At 40.5% G+C, this 20,040-nt stretch overlaps 2 protein-coding genes across 9 annotated transcripts in view; one reads left to right on the forward strand and one right to left on the reverse strand.

Annotated features, from left to right (window-relative positions):
• gria3a (glutamate receptor, ionotropic, AMPA 3a) overlaps positions 1-2,252 on the forward strand; it is a 107,516-nt gene extending 105,264 nt beyond the window's left edge. The window contains exons 15-16 of one of the 6 annotated variants that reach the window (XM_054755702.1): positions 157-405; positions 491-2,250. In XM_054755702.1, coding sequence (XP_054611677.1) covers positions 157-402 — 246 coding nt within the window. In that variant the 3' untranslated portion in view covers positions 403-405; positions 491-2,250. Of the gene's footprint in view, positions 1-156; positions 406-490 lie in introns of those variants that run through there. The other 5 variants (XM_054755705.1, XM_054755700.1, XR_008566420.1 and 2 more) reach the window with 5 other exon arrangements.
• Positions 2,253-3,103: 851 nt separating this feature from the next.
• The window catches only part of thoc2 (THO complex 2), a 31,193-nt gene continuing 14,256 nt past the window's right edge, over positions 3,104-20,040 (reverse strand). Inside the window, exons 17-39 of one of the 3 annotated variants that reach the window (XM_054755699.1) lie at positions 19,718-19,811; positions 19,526-19,606; positions 19,335-19,431; positions 18,678-18,795; positions 18,395-18,574; positions 18,140-18,304; positions 17,434-17,709; positions 17,064-17,205; positions 16,646-16,803; positions 16,250-16,378; positions 16,009-16,140; positions 15,715-15,899; positions 14,292-14,467; positions 14,094-14,193; positions 13,562-13,944; positions 13,387-13,445; positions 11,878-11,913; positions 6,597-6,713; positions 6,454-6,520; positions 6,240-6,382; positions 6,091-6,161; positions 3,968-4,014; positions 3,104-3,872 (exon numbers count right to left, since the gene is read on the reverse strand). In XM_054755699.1, coding sequence (XP_054611674.1) covers positions 3,987-4,014; positions 6,091-6,161; positions 6,240-6,382; positions 6,454-6,520; positions 6,597-6,713; positions 11,878-11,913; positions 13,387-13,445; positions 13,562-13,944; positions 14,094-14,193; positions 14,292-14,467; positions 15,715-15,899; positions 16,009-16,140; positions 16,250-16,378; positions 16,646-16,803; positions 17,064-17,205; positions 17,434-17,709; positions 18,140-18,304; positions 18,395-18,574; positions 18,678-18,795; positions 19,335-19,431; positions 19,526-19,606; positions 19,718-19,811 — 2,937 coding nt within the window. In that variant the 3' untranslated portion in view covers positions 3,104-3,872; positions 3,968-3,986. Of the gene's footprint in view, positions 4,015-6,090; positions 6,162-6,239; positions 6,383-6,453; positions 6,521-6,596; positions 6,714-11,877; positions 11,914-12,418; positions 13,446-13,561; positions 13,945-14,093; positions 14,194-14,291; positions 14,468-15,714; positions 15,900-16,008; positions 16,141-16,249; positions 16,379-16,645; positions 16,804-17,063; positions 17,206-17,433; positions 17,710-18,139; positions 18,305-18,394; positions 18,575-18,677; positions 18,796-19,334; positions 19,432-19,525; positions 19,607-19,717; positions 19,812-20,040 lie in introns of those variants that run through there. The other 2 variants (XM_054755698.1, XR_008566418.1) reach the window with 2 other exon arrangements.

The raw sequence follows: 20,040 nt of genomic DNA on the forward strand, positions 1-20,040 counted from the left end.
CAGAAAGTAGATGCATTGACTGTGCTCCAGCTGACCCCCCCCCCCCCCCCCCTTACAGGGCGCTTATTTAGGCAGCTTAGGGAAGTGACAGTATTGTTTGCAGCATCAGAGCACCAGTTCCAAAAAAGCCTTAATGGTGGTCCTTACCTCCCCCAGGACAAGACAAGTGCACTAAGCCTGAGCAACGTGGCAGGGGTCTTCTATATTCTGGTGGGGGGGCTGGGCCTGGCTATGACCGTAGCGCTCATAGAGTTTTGCTACAAGTCTCGGCAAGAGACCAAAAGACTCAAGTTGGCAAAGAATGCCCAAAACTTTAAGCCAGCCCCTCCGGCGAACTCCCAGAATTTTGCCACGTATCGTGAAGGCTACAATGTGTACGGGACGGAGAGTGTCAAAATCTAAAGGGTAAGGCCTTTAGCTGTGATGTTTGTTGTTTTACGTCCAATCCAAACTTATGCACCTTTTTTTCCAATTCTTTTGGACGGAGAAGGAAGAAGGTGCCGAATTCCCAGCGGTGCATCCGGACGGGAAGGACCGCTGTGTGTGTGTGTGGCGCTTTTTGCGAGGACGGTCACACTAACACAGCGCCAAGACGCTACAGGACCGCAGGGGTTCTGGTTCCTCCCGTAGTGCCTTACGGAGCATTCAGCTTCGCGGCAGTTCCTTCAACTCACTTGAAAAGAACCGGGATGTTCACTTTTCTATTCGGACCAACTTCAAGCCAGGATGTGGAACGGAAAACATCCCCGAGGACTGATTTCAGTCGTTTTAGAGACATATTTTTGTGGTGAAATCTTAAGTTGTATAAATGTTCTATTTAGTGAAGTCATTTTCTTGTTTTACTATAAGACTTTTCAGTGTCATTATATTTACGACATCTTTTCTTCTTCTTTTTTTTTTTGAAAAAAAAAGCCAGTTTTATGAAAAAAGATCAACAATCTAAATTACGTGGCGACAGCGCTAAAAAACGGGATTCATGCGTCCCACCTGCCGCCATTTAGCGCCACGTTGTGTTTAAGCGCATCAAAGCCCTGTAGAGACAACTCATTCTCATGTGATGTCAGATGTCGAACTGCGCTTCTGGTTTACACTTTGTACACTCGTAGACGCGCAATCTGCAGCAGCGAATTTACACATTTTGGCTTTTTTTTTTCTTTTGGATTGCGTGAGGTGCTTCGCGTGTGTCTGCGTTACGCAGAAGTTGAGCTGTACAGTCCAGAGGCAAACACACGTTTTGACTTTTTACAGACTTCACAAGGAGAGAATACAATGGCCTACATTTCTTTGTCCAGCTGACATCTTCATCCTTTTCTTTAATAAGCGTCCAATAGTATTTTCTTTTTTTTTTGCCACTTCATTTGTACCTCGAACCATGAGAGATGCATGCATGGACACGGTGGACCTCGGTAGAAAGGTCACACATACAATGGATTTTACTACATTTCCTTAATAAAAGCTGCTTTATATTATATAAAAGTTGTTTTTTTTGTTGTCCTCGACCACATGCAACTGCTTGGTGTGTGTGTGCCTGTCAGATTTGCTAAGATTTGTAATCATTTGAGAAATGTAAGTGATTTTAAATACCCCAAAACATCATCATGTAAAAAAAAAAAAGAGTAGATTGGTTCAATAAAAGGGGTGTCACAAGATTTCTCATTCAGTAAAATATGTCTCGTGGCCTGGGACAACAGTACATTAAATGAATCACACAATAAATGAAAATGAACTCCATAATTTTGCCTTTTAAGATATTGTCATGTGAATGCGTTTTCCTCGCGTTTGTTCCATAGAACAACAGCATGAACGGGGTGAGCCCTTTTGTCAGCCATAGTCTTTTTGTCTCGGTGAGTGGAGGCAGGGCCGGTAGCATACACACACACTGCAGAAATTCAACTACTATATTGCAAAATATCGTCATGTATTTCATTGTACTTTTTATACTTAAAAGTAAAGGTAAAATCTCGTCTCACCTCGTAGACCCAATCTCGTGTATAGTCCCGTCTCGTGACACCCATTAAATACAATTATTTCCGATTGTGTCCCACCAGGGGTGACACATAGTAGAAATAAAACCGAACCAAACAATATGCACAAAAAATAGGAAAAGTAGAGCACAAAGCCACAATGCAAAAAGAAAAAACTCGTAATAACACATCACTTTGCCTTTAAATATACGTTATAATCAGTAATCCCTCACCAATCACTGTTTTTCAAAACTATATTAGTAAGTCATGCTGTTCTGTTATTTAAGTAAATGTTGGATAATTTTGACCTAAATTAAGCACTTTCAAGCATAAAAAAGGCTAAATGAAGTAAAATACAAATAGAAGATATTCAGAAAACACAGTCAAATTGCGATGATATGTGGTATTCTACACTGGTCACTAGAAAGATACTTTATTGATCTCCAAGAGGAATTTACATTTCCAGCAGCTCTGCAAAAAAAAACCAAAAAGCCATACTGTATTATGAGAGTAACATCAAAATATTATGGGGATAGAGTCATAATATTACGAGAAGAATAGAATTTGGAAAATTTAAAAAGATGTGAAAATGCTAAAAAAAAAAAAAAAGAAAAAAAAAAAGAACAAAAGGCAAAAAAATGTCACTTAAGTTTTGTCACTGAGTGCAGGCTGTTTTTTTCTTTGAAATATACACAGTATAACTTCAACATACAAAAAGATGGCATTCTGTAATAAAAGTGCCTCTTTTATCATCACTGGTAGCTGAACAAAATCCATTTGTTAAGTCAGCAGACTCACCAACATTAAAAGATAAACTAAAACAGCCCATGTGGGGGGTCGAGATTTATACGTGCACACCAACAGGTGGCGGCAAACGGCTGAATAAATAAGTCAAGTTTTTCTTGCTGTTACACACGCGCGCACACCAGTCACGTGGCCAGATGCACCTCAAGGGTCTCAAAGGTTCAGTTATTGCACGGATATTGAAAACAAGATTAGAAATAGTTGCATTTTGAAAATATAGTTTTCCAAAAATAGGCGTGGTTGTATAGTCCATATGGTGCTGGAGAACAACACTGAGTGGGTTTACACAAATATTTGTCCAAGTGGAAGAAGAAAGAGACCATAGCAAAGTGACGCACTATAGGAAACTATTTATTTGTTGTCTGTTTTTTAATAAAACAAAACAAAAAAAACAAGCAATCACTCATTGAGTACAGCAGATAAAATCTCCAAAACGTCTTTCATTTTGGAGAACAGAGCTTCAGAATGTTTTGCCGTGTGGCATTCTGTAACAATTCTGTACTTAAATCGAGTCTAACTGCCATTTTTACAGTCATAAATTATGTAAAAATGCGATTGACACATAACCACATCATGACACACTGTGGGACGTACAAAGGGAAAGGAAAAAAAAACATGTTACCTTCTTTATTATTGTACACAATTTACAAAATGGTCCTTTTTTTTTTTTTTACTCACTTTCATTTTTTATTCTATTGTCAAGCAGGGATTAAAAAGTGGAGATAAATAAATAAAAAAAATGATCTATGCATATGAGGGTATTGAGTATGGAAAGCATATTAACTTCAATAAAATGAGCCAAAGCAAAAAAAAACAAACAAAAAAAACAAAAACAAAAAGACATGAATCCACAGGCAGGTGCTACACAGAGATCATCGTTTCCATTTCTTACAGTAACCACTTCACTAAATTGCAACATGGCCAGGAGAGCATTTCTGCGGGGGGGATACAAATCGTAAAATAATGATGTGATGCCATAGCAGCACACAGCACAGGGGAGGGCATTCATTAAAAATAAAAAAGGAGGAGCTAGGTAGGAATGGAGGTTAACAAAGTACAGATGGAGTTGTGGATGTCTCCCAAATAAAAGCAGCGTTTCCATATCTGCTGGTGGACACGACGACCAGAGGAGAGAGAAGGCGTTTAGAGACGAGCATACCGTAGTCCTTCCACCAGGGCGTGATGAAGAAGCATCTTACCTTCACTGATCAGTGCACATTATCTGTGCTTGTCAGACGACTTATGGGTGTGCGTGTTAAGGGAAATGTCACATGTACATAAGACATCATGATGGTGGGTATTTGCCAACACTTGCCAAATTGGTTCGCAATTATTTTCTGTCATGAACCCATCCATCCATCCATCCATCCATCCATCCATCCATCCATCCATCCCTCACTACCTATCCCTGTCATGCACCCCCGACTTGAACTACTAGTCACCTGTAATATTTATTTGTGCAAAGCACGGTATGAGTTGTCACCAGCATCGTTCAAGCATGAATAAAAATACTAACAGAGCCGCCAACACAGTCAACTCATCCACGTCGCGCTTCCAATGTCACGGCTTCACTCTATTAGGGTTTTCCTAAAATATTAATAAATGGGTGGTATTTCATGGTTGAATACGGCCTATTATTAGTGAAAAATATGCAGTAATTTGCATAAATTAAGCATTTTCAAGCATAAAAATGGTTATATGAAATCAAATCCAAATAAGCCATTGAGAAGACATTTAAAGACGTAATAGGTAGTATTCAACACTGGTCACTAGGTGTCAGTAATGTTACATTGAGACAATGGTCACCAGGAAGCACTTTACAGAACAGGAAGTAAAAACAAAACAAAAACAAGAACAACTCTCCCAATGCTAACATGAGAGTCTATATTATGTCTTATTTATGTCATACTTTGTTCTCTTATGGCTACTATATACAGTAATACAAGTGTAAAGGTGACTCATGAGTGTTAGTTCATGTCTAGAGGACTTGAACTATTTAGAAGGTAATTAACAGGTTTTCTATGCCATAACTACAAAAATATTCCATTTATAAATAAGGATTCCTACTTCGCGGAAATTCACTTATCATCATCGGATCTGGAATATTTACAGCCCATTTTCAGTGAACAGTGAACACACCACACTGCTGTGGTACACCAAACAAACAAGTGACATAGTGCTTACTGGCTGATCTCAAACAGGGCCTGATCTTAGCAGCTGGACTGCCAGGCGCGCTCTGACTGCCTTGATGATTAGCTGCTACTCCCTGCTGATGCAGAGGGAGGATGAGAGGATACCAGCTTGCAGAGTGCAGGTGTAGAAGTTACAAAACATGACTTATAAAATGATATTAAGATATTAGAAATGGACAACATATCAGAAGAAAAAGCATAGCGATGTATTGCTTAACACAGCATTCTCTGTTGCTTTCCACTCCCTTTGGAGCTCACTTCCACAACACATCCGTGACACTGCTGACCTTACCGCAATTTCCAGTGTATGAGTTGCTACTTTTTTTTCCCAGGCTTTGGACCCTGCGGTTTCTACAGTAATGTGTCATATTTATGGTCACGTTCTAACCTTGCGACATCTGGTGTACTTCAGAACAGCCATTTTGCGCTTCATTCACACCCCCTCATCGTGGAAAACTCAAAAGAAATGCATAGCATGCAGCTTTAAAGTTGAAGGCCATCGATCTAGCAACTTTTGCTCAAGTCGGCCAACGAATCCTGCCAGCGTGGAGCACTGTCAACAAAGCCACCATCAACCATGGGTTTCGAAAGTCTGGACTACTACATGATGGACAGGACAGTCTCAAGGACTAATATGCCTCAAGATGAAAATGACAACTGAGGGCAACAACAAAAGAGAGGGACTAACAAAGTGTGTGATAAAGGAATTATGAGGCTGTTCAACTCGAAGACAGCAATGAATGCCTTTCTGGTAAGCTATGTTTAACCTGCCAGGCTACACGCACTCTTCCTGTATAACATATACAAATCTTTTTTTTCTTTGCAGCTTTTATACCGGTGAGCTCTATAGTCCGGAATTTATGGTAACTCAAACACACCTTTTATGCACGGTTTAAGACTTACATTTTTAGTTATACATCACATTACAATCTTTTGATCCCGCTTCACGTATGCACTTTTTAACTGCATTTTGCTCTTTATTCTATGCTTTACTGTTATATTGCTATTTGGTACGTGTCGTATTTGTTTGCATTTGCCTTGACAGACAAGAAGAAGGGAATAGTCTTGTAGGTAGTGTCTTGTAATGGTCTTATAAGTGCAAGGACCACAGACACTGCGGAAAAGGATATTGTTTTTTCTCTTCCTTTCCTCCGCTGCTGTCCCTCTTCTCTTTCTTTTCAGACTTGTCGTGTCGGGACTCCTGCAGAGCATGGACAAAGTCACACATGCCCATTGAGACAGGTCACTGACGTTAACGGAGGAGAATGCACCAACACACCTTTTTTCCTCCGGTGGAGGTCCGCTCAAGCTTGACAGAGTCTCCCTTCTCTTTGCTGGAAGATTTGGATCTTTTGCTCTTCTCTTTTTCCACCGAGACTGGGGAGTCACAGGGACTTACACTCTGGCTGGTTTTGGACGAGTCTGAGGAGAGGAGATGTTTCTGAGAATGGCTTTGTGTTGGTGCTTGTAAGGCAGAGACGCTAACAACTTACTGGTTCCGTTCTCGTCCTTTCTGCGTTTGGGTTCTTGGCTGGACTCGCGCTCAGCAACAGCATGGTCCTGGCAGAAAAGACAACTTTCAGTTGCCATATTGGAAACAATAAAACATAAATCTACGCAATGTTCTTCTACTGACTCTCTTCCTGTCTTTGCGCTCCTTTTCTTCCTTCTTCTCTTTGCAACGGCCTAGTGCATTCTCTGGATCCCTCTCTCTGCTTTTGGACCGGGCTACAGAATTGTAGTTGATGTGGTGCTGCAATGACAATTAGACCCAAACAGAGGAAAGCAGAGAGCAAGTATCTTAATGTCTGAGGTTGACAAGTTCATAAAAGAATGAATTCAGCCAATGCTGATCTAGGACGGCGGAGCCGCCTGGGCCACTAGGCAATATAGGCAGACGCTAAGGTCACCGTGGCCTCCAGGGGGCACCAAAAAATCGTGAAACAATATACCGTAATTTCCGGTGTATAAGACGCACTAACTAAATTTAGAGAGAAAAACAGATTTGTACAGGCCGCACCGGACTATAAGCGCTCATGACCATGTCATAAAATGCCACATTGTGGAGCGCACAGGTCCGTGACGACCAGGTAGCTCTTTGACAAGCATAAGCTATGAAAAAACTCATAACGAGCTCCTCTGGCACCCTTTGGTGGACAGAAGCAGCTGAATCAATCAGCTTTGAAATGCTGGGACGAAATGCATGATGGGAAGAAGTTAAAATAGTCATTTTTTAAATTTATTTTAAACTCGTATTGGTACTTGTATATTTCTTATCCACATTTTGAGTGTTAAGTTGCTGTGTGATGAGTTTAGAGTTCTTTGTAAGATGACACTGTGAGCCACTGTTATATTGATTAATGACCTCAGGCAATTTCCAATGACAAATCGCATGAGTATTTAAAAGATTAGTAATAGCTCTGAAGTAAAGGAGATGTCACAACATTAGAACATAGCCATAAATTCGCTGCACTGCTGTATAAGACACAGGATTCGAAGTTGAAGAAAAAAGTAGCAGCTTATACACCGGAAATTACGGTAATTCTATTAAAATTACTATTAACTCTTAAAATTTAAAAGCTCACATTGATTCAAATGAAAAGCCAAATTAATAATACTACAAATTACAACAAACCTGGTCACATAATTTTTGTACAGTTTTTGCATATATTTGTATGGTTATTAAAGATTTTGTACATAGTTATTGCAAATATATAAAATCCTGCCTAGGGTGCGACATTAAGATGGGTCAGCTATGTATGATGGGTACCTGTCCCATCCATCTTTGTTAGAACAACTGTTAAGTTTCTACATGCCCACCACATGCACACTGAACCTATGGTTGGACTTTCATTTCACCCAAAATGGATGATCTTAACAAGTCCCCTATTATGCAAAAGTGACTTTTTAATGAAATAAGAGCAATGGGTGTCCTTAGAGCATGTGTATGAGCACCAAACAGGAGAAAAGTCTATAATCTCTCTCACTTGTTTGCTCCACCTTTGAGAGTACAGGTGCTCAAACGGTTCAAAGTTCTTTTTTTCATGATGTCAAGACCACGAAACATCCTTCCTCACGGACCTGACACCTCTGACCCAGAAATCCATCTTTGACTGACTATATTTTTTTTTAAGTAAAAAAACAAAAACAAAAACAAAAAACCTTCAATATCTGGTTATGATTAACTAGTAATCACTTCCTTTTACAAAAACTGAACTTAACTAGGGCAAAATATGAGATACAAAAGATGTGGATAATAAAAAATACATTTGTAGTGGTTTGATGCACATATACAGTTCACCCTCATTTATTGCCGTTAATTGGCTCCAGACCCAACTACGATAAGTGAATTTCCAAAGTAGGATTCAAAATAAATAAATTGAATATTTCGTAGATAGAGCATAGAAAACCTGTTTAGGACTTTTTAAATACAATTTTTACCATGAGAGCCCTGTAGACTTGAAATAACACGCATATAGGGACCTTTACTCCTATTATTATTTTTTGTTTCCAACACATTGCTTAGCTGTAATAAGCAGGCTACAGGATCACTGCAGGGACATATGAGAAGTTCACCGCTCATAGCATATAGCAAGCTACTGAGCTAACTACTGGGTGGCTAGTCTCCAATTTATTTGCTCTACACTTAAGTGTTTCAAAAAGAGTGAGGGGGAAGAGGACAAAGTAAGAAAAATGTTCCACTTCCACATGGAATACGAGGAGAATGTTCCCCTCCCCCCCCACTCTGAATCCAGAAAGCATTCACAGGGCTTCACTTTTTACACTTGTTACAACCTTATTTCGAAATGGATTTTTTTTTTCCCCTCCTAAAAAACACCGCATAATAACATGAAAACACTTAAGCAGTCACAAGTACGCAAGTATTCACAGCCTTGAGTTCAGGTGCATCTTGTTTCCACTGAGCATCCTTGAGATGTTTCTACAACTTAGTTGAGACTCCAATTGTGGTAAATTCAGTTGACGGGACATTATTTGGAATGGCACACACCTGTCTATATAAGGTCTCACAGTGCATGTCAGTCGCACAATGGCCTCCATCAGCTATAACTGTAAGAAGTTTGGGACTGCCAGGACTCTTCAAAGAACTAGCTGGCCCGCTTCCTGCTCGAAAGAAACCAAGTACCACTTCTCGGCTGGCCAACACCCTCCCAACAATGAAGCTTTGTGGTGGTAATATGCTGTGGGGATCTCCTTCAGTAGCAGGAAGTGGGAGACTGGTCCGGACAGAGGGAAAGATGAATGTGGCAATGTACAGACACATCTTGGATTAAAACCTGATCCAGAGCTCAGACTGTGGAGACAGGTAATCTTTGAGAAGGACAATGATCCCAAGCAAACAGCCAAGATCTCAAAGGAATGGCTTCAGGACAACTCTGTCAAGGTTCTTGAGTGGCCCAGCCAGAATCCCAACGGCTGTGCACTAACGTTTCCCATCCAACCTAATGGAGCTTGAGAGGTGCTGCAAAGAGGAATGGGTGAAACTGCCGAAAGACAGCTGTGACAAGCCTGTGGCATCATATTCAAAAAGACTCTAGGCTGAAATTGCTGCCAAAAGGTGCATTCTGAAGGCTGTGAATACATGTGATTTCTTAGTTTTTTTTATTTTTAATATACTGTTTTGCAAATATTTCAAAAAATGCTTTTCGTTTTATTATGGGATGCTGTGTGTATAAAATACATTTATTCTCTTTAGGATTAAGGCTTAACATAAAATGTGACAAAAGTGAAGTGCTGTGAATACTTTCCAGATGCACTGTACATATTAGAGCAGCAACAATTAATCAACGTTTAATCGATTATCCAATTAATCAACAACTATTAATCATTTTTTAATTTAAAAAAGTAAACATGCTCTGATTTGAGCCTTTGAAATGTCAATATTTTTCATTTCCTTAGTCGTCCATGAAAGCAGACCTACAGTATTTTAAGCAAAACAAGATATTCACATACATCAGCTTCAACTTAGGAAAACAGTGAAAGACATTTTTGCGTCTTTGCTGATATGTAGCGGACCAAACCACTAACTGTGTTTGCTTCATATTGATTTGGTCCTCCTACGGCCTAACCGATTACTCAAATTAATCGTAAGAACAAACTTCAGATTAATCGACTACAAAAATAATCATTACTTGCAGCCCTAGTACGTACACATAAAAATATATACATGTGTGAACATGTAAAGGTTTGTTGTAAATGTTGTGTGAAGGTATTGTTGCCTACATGTTTTGACCAATAGATAAGTTATTATATTATTTGCAAGGCTAATAAAGCATGATAATTTACAGTTTCTCACAAAAGTGAGTACATTGACATTTCAGCAACCATTTTTTAATGTCTTCAACGGACAATAGTATATACTTTAGAGTGGTAAATGTTCAAGTGAAGCATGGTGGTAGTAGCATCATGGTCTGGGGTTGAATTATAACATTACTGTGACACCAAAGCACAGCGTGATCCCGCCCCTTGGGAAACTAAGCCGCAAGGCAGTTTTCTAACATGACACCTTCAACATGATACATGCCTTGCTGAGAAAGTTGAAAGTGATGCAGTGGCCAAGTATGTCTTCTGACCTAAAGCCAATTGAGCACCTTTGGGGCATCCTCAAGCACAGGGTGGATGAGTGCAAGGTGTCAAACATCCACCAGTGGGATCATCATGGAAGACTGGAAGAGGATTCCAGTAACAACCTGTGCATCTCTGGTGAATTCAATCTCCAAGAGGATTAAGGCAGTTTTAGATAACAATGGTGCTCACATTAAATAGTCACACTTTGGACACAACTTGGACATGCTCAGTGTGAGACTTGTGCTACCAGCTATTTAGACAATAATGGCAGTTATGTTCAAAGGAGAGTAATTCTATACTGATTTCCAGGCTGTACACTGACTAATGAACTGTGTATCCAAGTTTCATTTCTATATCGTCCTTCAAGAAGGTATGATAAAAATTATTGCTGAAATGTGAGGGTCAAGTACTCACTTTTGAGAGATACCATAACCACCTTAGAAATGGTTCATTAATAAAGTAAAAAAATATAAATGCTGCCTTATACAATACAATATAATGTTAAATGTTTCTCTTCATTATTAATTCTAACCACTGACTCGTATGTTACTGTTCTGAGTTGCAAGAAAGTCTACCAGCTGACAAATATGGTATGACGCAATCTCCCAACCTGCTGACCAAAAACCTGACAGGGATTCAAAATGTTAAATTGAGGTGCACTAAAATTTGCTTATTTTTTGCAACGTTCAATCACTGCTACGTCATAAAAACATTAACAAGATAACAGCACAATGTTAAGTTCATAAAAAAATTGTGCCAATAAAACCTTGCACTCGCAAAACATTCATGTCAGTGATTATTGGACACCATATGATTTAAAGATAAACAAATAACATTTTATTCACATGGAGTCATTTGGTCACACACTATAGCATAGCTTCTTGGTTTGTAGCTGGTGTATGTTAAAAGAGAAGCATTTCAAGTTGATTCCCACGGCAATTAACAAGCGTGACGGTGCCGGACACGTAAGGTAACGACTGCTATTGGATTTCCAAAGTTCCTGTAAAGTTACTGTACTTCCTGTGTCTGTGTAGCAAAAACTGTGTGCGTAAAGCACATCAATAGTGACTTCCACTGTAAATCATTTCAAAGGATGCAGTTACAATTCATATCAGAGCTAGTCAATAAAAGTGATATTTTGGGCAGGTTTTTGTGTCTCTGTATCCACTGTCTTAAATAATTTGTGTATTTATGGAGCATCTTTACCATGTTTTTCCACTCCCATATTAAGTGTGTATGTAAATTTCTCGTTCGAATGGGTGAACTGGGCATACTTGGCAACAACAAACATTCCATATAAAAGTGACAGGAGTAGCAGATTAGGTTCAAACCTTGGATGTGGACTCCTTGGGATCGTTGCTATTGTCCTGTAGGGATGAATGGAGATGACAGATGAGCTGAGGGAGGGTGGGAGGTTTGGGAGGAGGTTGTCAGACAGCAGTAGAGAGTCGGAAGATAGGATTTGGGGGTTGTGGGAGGGGCTTGACAGGCCGGACCAACGGCGTACTGCTCCCTTGACATCTGACCTTAGAGGACTTAGGCTTTGACATGGTTATCACATAGAGGATAGTTATTTGGCTCAACATGTGGATGTAAATACTTCTAAAAAAAACCCTGAGCATGTATTAAATAACTGCTAGTGTCATTAATATAGAGACATGTGTGGCCTAAGGCATCATATACAAAAGCCCTACTATGTTACAATATGTATGAGAATACATCTAAAGTGCAAGTGCTTGAAATAGTTTGAGTGTTTGCACTTGTGGGTGCAAGACAAATCACTCTGCATTTGTGTGTGTGTGTGTGTGTGTGTGTGTGTGTGAGAGAGAGAAAGACTACATCCCTACAGAGATGACTGTGGCTGTCACTTACAGTTCAGGATATGACACAGGGAGCCTATTTCTCTGATGGAAGGTTAAATATAGACCTATCACAAGCTCCCAGCAGATTGGGCAAAGCTCCAGATGTTCCCTCACGCCCACAGCCTGTCTTTGTTGTAGTGGCAGGCTTATATTCCACTGCATTTTTGGCTGATTCAAGACTGTGGCATTCATCAACTATGTTGATCTCTGCTGCTGGTGGCTCCATGGAATGCTTGCCAGGAGGTAGTGTGGCTGCCGATGCTGATGGCTGTAGTCGTCAGGGCAGCGCCGCAGTGGCTGGCAGGACCAAATGATTTGCAGACTCGCATACAGGATGATTGATCAAACAGCGACCAACGGGGATGGGGCTGATGAATCAGCCGCAGCGAAGAGGCACTCCGTCAGCAGAACAACATTCCACTCTCTGCTGGATTTGGCAATGATGAAGATGACAGGGGGAGCAAAAGCTTTCATCACTGAGATCAGGAAATCTTCTAAGCTCACAAAAAAGGAGGAAAATGGTGTAAACTCTCAGTTTGGAAAAAAATGCAGAAGCTCTTGCCAAGCCATTTTCCTCAAAAGGGCAAAGAATGAAAAAAGTAAAAAATAAAAATAAAAAAAATATCCACAAGGAATATAGAAATGCGTATAAAATTTCTTCCAAAAAGGCGCACCGACCACTTCCAATAGTATGAAAATAGATACAGCTTTCACTATGAAAATACTCTCCATATATACAATATTCTCTTTGCTAAGTCCTTCAGGAGTTGTCTCCCAATTCTGAAAAAAATACTCTGCAAATGTCCATGGAATGCTTTCCAACTCATGTGGATTTGATGGAGTATTCCAGATGCCATGCAGCCTGCGTTTACGGAAACTCTTCTTGGTGATCTTCGGGGATGCTGGAATGTGCAACACCAGGGAACGCTCCGGCAGATAGAGAAGTAACGGGCACAGCCTTCCTCAAGCCATACTAACCTTAACAGACGAGGAGTGGGACGGAGAAGAGTGACTGTCGAGCTTTCGTCTTTTGTGATCTGAAAGGAGGAAAGACACTTTTCTTAAAGCAAAATCTTTTTGTCAACTCAACTGTCCATACAACTGAGTTGTATGGAACGAGGCAGTGTACCAGGCAAGCAGAGAGGTCCCTTACCCCTCTCAGATTCAGCTGACTCTGATCTTGGAACTGGTAACTTGAGGGACCCGGCCACAGCGGTCCTGTCTCCTTTCTCCTTGCTCTTCGACTCCTTGATGGCATCGCGCTCTCTGCACGGCTCCATGGGCTCCCCGTTGCCTGCTTTGGCCTTGTCGTCTTTGTTCTTCTCCTCAGCCTTAACTTTCTCTCGGTCAGACTTGGGTGTCTTCTCCTTACCCTCGCGAACTGCCCGCTCATCCTTCCCTGCTCTCTCCTCTCTCAGCTTCTCTCGGCGGACATCTGCCTTTGTGTCTGGAGTGCTGCCTGGCGTCTTTTCTTTTTTCTCTTTTTTCTCCTTGCCGCTCTTCTCTTTGTCGTCCCGCTCTTTTACGGCTTTAGCGCTGAAACAGAAATCATTTGGATTTTGCAAAAGGCTTCTTATGAGACTGTGCTGCATCTCATTACCTTCCATTTACATCTACTTATTAAGACAATCGTTTAAGGTGCAGTTATTAGAGCAAGGTGAGTTCTGGAGCACTGATATGCTTACCTATTAAGGGCACCATTCCCATTGCTGGTTGTCAATTTAGTTGCTGCACTGTTGGCTTTGTTTACTGGCTTTGTGGTCTGAGATTTATCCTTTCCCCGATCTGCAGACAAACAAGGTAAAAAAAATGTAGCACATTATTATCAGCTCGTAAATGGCTTAAATGCATCATCAGAGTAATGCCAACTTCCAATCACTCACCACCATCATCTGAGACTCCATCCTCTGCCTTGATCGTGGTGGCGGCAGGCTTGCCTGTGCTGCCGGGGCCATTCTGCTGACTGGCAGGGGTGGCATTGCGTACTGGTGGCTCCTTGTGGTGAAACTCATTCTCAGGGACCATATGCACCTTCTGGCTTTTCAACCGACCTGAGTAACTGCAAGATGTAAAGGGTTTATAAAAGGGTTTTACACAGAAGAGACGGAAGACAGAGCTTTTGGCTGCCGTACATTTAAAAAACAAGGTGATTCCTTGTAGTGTAGTTGACAGATAAAGGATTATAAATCAGTATAACAAAATTATATCCTTTACATTAGCAAAGAAGGCTAATGTTTTCCTAACAAATGTAAAACCAGAACAACTTCATTTTTACTTGCCGTTTCCCATGTTGAGTCTAATAATCATTGATTTGCATTGGCAGTGCATTAAGTGATATTATACACTCCTACAAAAATATAAACACTAAATATAACAAACAAATAAAAACCTTTGTTTTTGCTCTGGTCTTTCATGAGCTAAACACAAAGATATAAAACTTTTTATACGTACACAAAGGATCTATTTCTCTGAAATATTGTTCACAACTGCATCTAAATCTGTGTGAGTACTTCTTTGCAAAGATAATATATCCACCTTCATGTGTGGCATATCAAGATGCTGATTGGATAGGATGATTGCGCAGGTGTGCCTAGGCTGGCAACAATAAAAGGCCACAGCAATATGTGCAGTTTTATCACACAGCACAATGCCACAGATGTCGCAAGTGTCAAGTGAGCGTGCAATATAGTAATGGTGACTGCAGGAATGTCCACCAAAGTTGTTGCCATGAATTGAATGTTTATTTCTCAAACTGTCTCCAAATGAGTTTCAGATAATTTGGCACTAAATCTAACCGGCTTCACAACCGCAAACCATTTATAACCACACCAGCCCAGGAAGTCCAGATCCAGCATCACCACCTCCAACAATGCCTGAGCCCAGCCACCCGGACCCAATACAGTTAAATCGCACGTTTTGCAGTGGCCTTTTATTGTAGCCATTTGAAGGGATCTTGGATATGTCAGATCTGTGAGGTGGATGGATTATCTCAGCAAAAGAGAAGCGCTCACTAACAGATTTAGATAGATTGGTGATATTTAAGAGAAATGGGTCTTGTGTACATATAAAAAGTTTGACATCTTTGAGTTCAGCTCATGAAAAACGGGAGCGCAAAAACAAGCGTTTTTGTTGCGTACATTGCTGCTGTAAAGTTTCATTTTCCCTGTGAATATAGTGTTTTTGTCATGACATAGAAGCCAGTAGGTCATGTCATCAACCTGGTGTATTATATCAAAAAAGGACAATCCCCATGTCATTACATTTGAAAGGTCCACATGAGTTGAACTGCACACAATGCTATGTTACCCCATCGCTAAGGCATAGAGGTCTGGCCTCTTGTCCTTCTCCTTAGCGCAGATCTTGTGGACACGGTACTCCAAAGCTTGGCCCAGATTTAGAACCTTAGGGTAACATGGCAGGATCTTGATGAGAACAATGAGAATGTTTCGGATGTGGGTATAATCTCCAGTTTCCAGACAATGAACTGAAGCCTAGATGGGCCACAGACATGGGGATACATTAGATACTGTATGTTCCACAGAACTCTAGTCTTCTAGAAAATCATGATTTGAGGAAAATGAAAAATTCAAGATGGCTTACTTTTGTCAACATGTAATGCCATTTGTGCACCACATGCCTGAAGTTCTCATAATCGAGTGGATTTGCTTGTTGCCCTCCATCAAAGCCACTGGCTCTCAAGATGGTCAGAAAGCCAGGGTAATTGCCACACTCCTATGACCATGCCACAAAAATTGACATGAGATTAATGTCAAGTTCATCTACCATTGTAAGACATTTTACACACTATGGGATGTTAGCGCTTATGCAGGCAGAAAGATACCTTCTCATAGACTGCACGGTCGCTGTGCCAGCGGGTCACTGTCTCCAGCATGCAGCAGAGGAAGCGCCCATAGTGGTGAGACTCATTCTCTGTACAACTTGCCACGGTGTAAATGATGGCTGAGAATACCTGCAAAGCCAAACAATTTTAAAGTGTTTGTTTACACAACTGAAACACCCCGTTGCATTCTATGTGTGCAAGGTTTGACTTGGGTCAAATGGACACAATTAGCACTTTAACTTTTGTGTTAATCAAAAACCACTGTTGAGTGAATCTTTGACACTTGATTTTTTTCCCCTTGTTGAATAGCAAAAGATACAGCCGGCACAAGCAATTACTGTTTTTGATTCCACCCATAAAAGCAGAAGAAGCTGCATGTGCAAAGAAGCGTCTTACCCTGTCGTAACACAGGAGTGTGCAGAAATTGGGTGTCATTTGCTGGTGAACCAGCTCAACAAAGCGGGCACAGTACACAGCGTCGATGGAGGAGAAGATACAGCGAGGGAACAGACAGAGCTGTAGGAACTTTGTTATGGTCTCATTCTTAGTTGACTCTGTCAATTAATAGGCAAAATTTTATTATTAACAGACAGGGAGAAAAACAGATTAATGTTGCGATGTACAATATACAAAAGACTTCAGAATTGTTCCAATCAGTAAAAGTAATATGAATATTTTTTTGCATTCATGTATTTTATAATTTAGGAATTCGTTCATTGTTGCATGCTACTTGAATCAACAGACATATTATAGCAACAGACTGTACAGATGTAAACACACTAATCTTCATAGATGCGCATTACAAAATACTTACTGGTCATCAACCATTTGTCTTTCTCCAGTTTGAGGCGATGAAGCACCCTTTGGACATGCTCCAACTGCTTTTTCTCCTCCTCCTGCAGTTTTTCCTGCAGAGCAGTGCACCGTTCCTTCTCTTTCTTTTTTTTATTCATAGGCTGCAGTGGAAGGAAACCAGAATATTCACACAATGCCTACAACACTGATGTCAGTCCAGCATGTTAGCAGATTAACCCTTCAAATCATGTTTTCTTGCTGAATTATAGCATTGATTTATGATGGCGCAAGACTGATAAGGCTAGACCGTACAAATGCGGCGTCTATTGTAAAATGGTATATTATTTAAATATGGGTGGTGGGGCATTAGCCATGAGCCAATAACTCACAATTTCAGGATTATCTTCGATAGCCTTGATCTGAGCCTGGAGCTTATTGATCTCCCGCTCATAGGCCGCATGGGGCACAGCCAAGTCATACATGGTAAGAGACCAGAAGGTGGCGTAGAATTGGGGGCGCAAGTCTTCCCAAACTCTGGGTGGATGGAGGGACACCACAGCCTCGTGCACTGGTGTCATTACATGCTCACAGGCCGCCACGTACTTCTGCACCTTTTGCTGCTGCCGGTTGCCTTTCTCAGCTTTCTTTAGCTCATCATACTTGGACTGTTGGTAGAACACACAGGGACCAATTTATCATTAAACTGCAGCATTATTACATTTTAGGGGTGTCACGAGACACTCAATTCATGAGATGAGACGATACACAAGAACGAGAAGAGACAAGATTTTAACATTACTTTTAAGAAAAGTACAATAAAAAAAATAATACATTGCAATCTACTAATTCAATTTCTACCGGCACTCGCCTTCAACCGCAGAGACCAAGGGACTGTGTTTATCGTCCCAGACCTAGTGCCCGCAAGTTTTTTTAGAACGAGAAATCACGTTTTAATGTCGCAAAATCTTCTGACACGAGATCTTGTGACACCCCTATTACATACACATCAATATGAATTGCCAGACAAAAAGCAATTTGCACTGCTGTCTTGGGCAATGAAGAGAAGCTCTCCCATTCCAACGTGTGCACACTAACCAAGATTTGATGGGCATACATTGGTCGAGAAAGGAAGAAGGCAGCGTCATGTGGAATGTGGAACTGGTTACAAAGGATGTCAATGGAAGGAACACGCTTGATGTAGTCCTCTGTGCTGAGGTTGGAGGCCAAGAAGCCCCCAAACTGCACCAATGTGTCATGGCACTGCAGAAAAATTACAGTTTTACTTTTAATGATTTTGATTGAAACAAATTAGGATATGTAGTTAGAAATTCTTTCAAATCTGTGACATACCTGGTCATAGAGGTGACCGACTAGTTTGAGATGTTTCTCGCCACCTTCTAGGAAAACCACACCATTTCTTTGCTGAGATATGAGTACACACAGTGGCAGGGCAAATTCATGATCCAGAAGAGCATCCTTCAGACGCTGCGATGACTTTTTAGTGTTCCTAATCTGACCAAAGTAGCCACCCTGTGGAGAGAGTCACTTCCAATGTCAAAATTTCCATCAGTAAATAAATGAAAAGCCAAGCAATATAATGCAATACAAATCTCACAGTGACAAGAGTCAATACCTCAGCTTTGAGTTGTTCCCCTCCTGTCATTGCCTCAAGCTGCTCTGACGTCATTTCATCTGTTATCTCAATCCCTGCCATTTTCTGCACCACCTCCTTCAGGATTAGCAGGTCAAAACTGAAGGAAGACAAACATCCAATGTAAATACATGAAGATAAGAAAGTCATTTGTTAATTGAAATTCAAATACTAATTTGAAAAACAGCTCCAGTCAAAGGCAGACCTTCCCATTTCTAGCAGTGAGTATGTGTGTCCAAACATGACTGGTACCATGAATATAACAACATTTTTTAATACTTGGATGAGTTACGGCTTAGTTTTCTTTATGATTTTTTGCACTGAGACATAACCACCACCATACAACAAATGATTTGATGACCTTGTAGACTTGGCTTTATTTTATGAAATTTCAAAAATGTATGGCATTCACCATTTACAAATTACAGCTACTTTATGTAAATTACCTCTATTTTCAGTTTCTCAACATTATTTGGGTAAGTGAAAATATGAAGTCCGTGGATTCACTGACTGCGGGATTTTTATCCAAGTATTAAAACAAATGTTTAGGGATATATTTAATGTGACATCTGGGTAGGGAGTTCCAACATCGTCATTACAAATGATAGGGATGTACATGCAAGCTCACAGGACACTTACCTTTTTCCTGCTTTTAGCTGATTGGTGACATACTGAAGAAGGCCCGCCAGTTCAATTGGATATTTCCTGAAGACGGCTCCACACAAAATTGCCAGGCCTTGTTTGGCAAATACAACAGGAGTGTGTTAGATACTGGAATGTTTTTGTGTCACTGTATAGTGACTGTATGCAGTTTCCTCTAAGACACCTACTCTGTAGCCACGATGAGATGGTGGTGTCGTCATGCTTCATCTTCTCCTTCTCGGGATTGGCCAGAGCTTCTATGATGCAATCTGAATATAGAAGTTAAGAGAAACAATGCCCCTTGACATGCACACCCCACATGTTAAACACCAAGACAAGCCTAATCTCTTTGTCAACAGGCTGAGAACAGCATAGGATACATGCCAAGACATCATAATTGAGGGAGGTGAGGTATTTCAAGGAGTCCACCACTGGAGCTATGAGGTTGTCGTACCACTGGATCTGAGACAGCATCTGATAAAAAAACAGATAGTTGATAGTGCTGAATGAATATCAATTTCAAACCTGACACAACCAGCTTTTACAGAGTGACAACATATATTTTATTCACAATGACCTTTTACAGTAAAGTCAATTCACACAGCAGTCTTTACACACATCAGTAAAGTACAGTATGAGTATTCCACATAAAAAGGTCTTTAGTTGCTGACATAACTGCTTGAAATTCAATTGCCTTAGTTGT

The sequence above is a fragment of the Dunckerocampus dactyliophorus genome, chromosome 16 (assembly GCF_027744805.1).
Source record: "Dunckerocampus dactyliophorus isolate RoL2022-P2 chromosome 16, RoL_Ddac_1.1, whole genome shotgun sequence".
Taxonomy (NCBI): Eukaryota; Metazoa; Chordata; class Actinopteri; order Syngnathiformes; family Syngnathidae; genus Dunckerocampus; species Dunckerocampus dactyliophorus.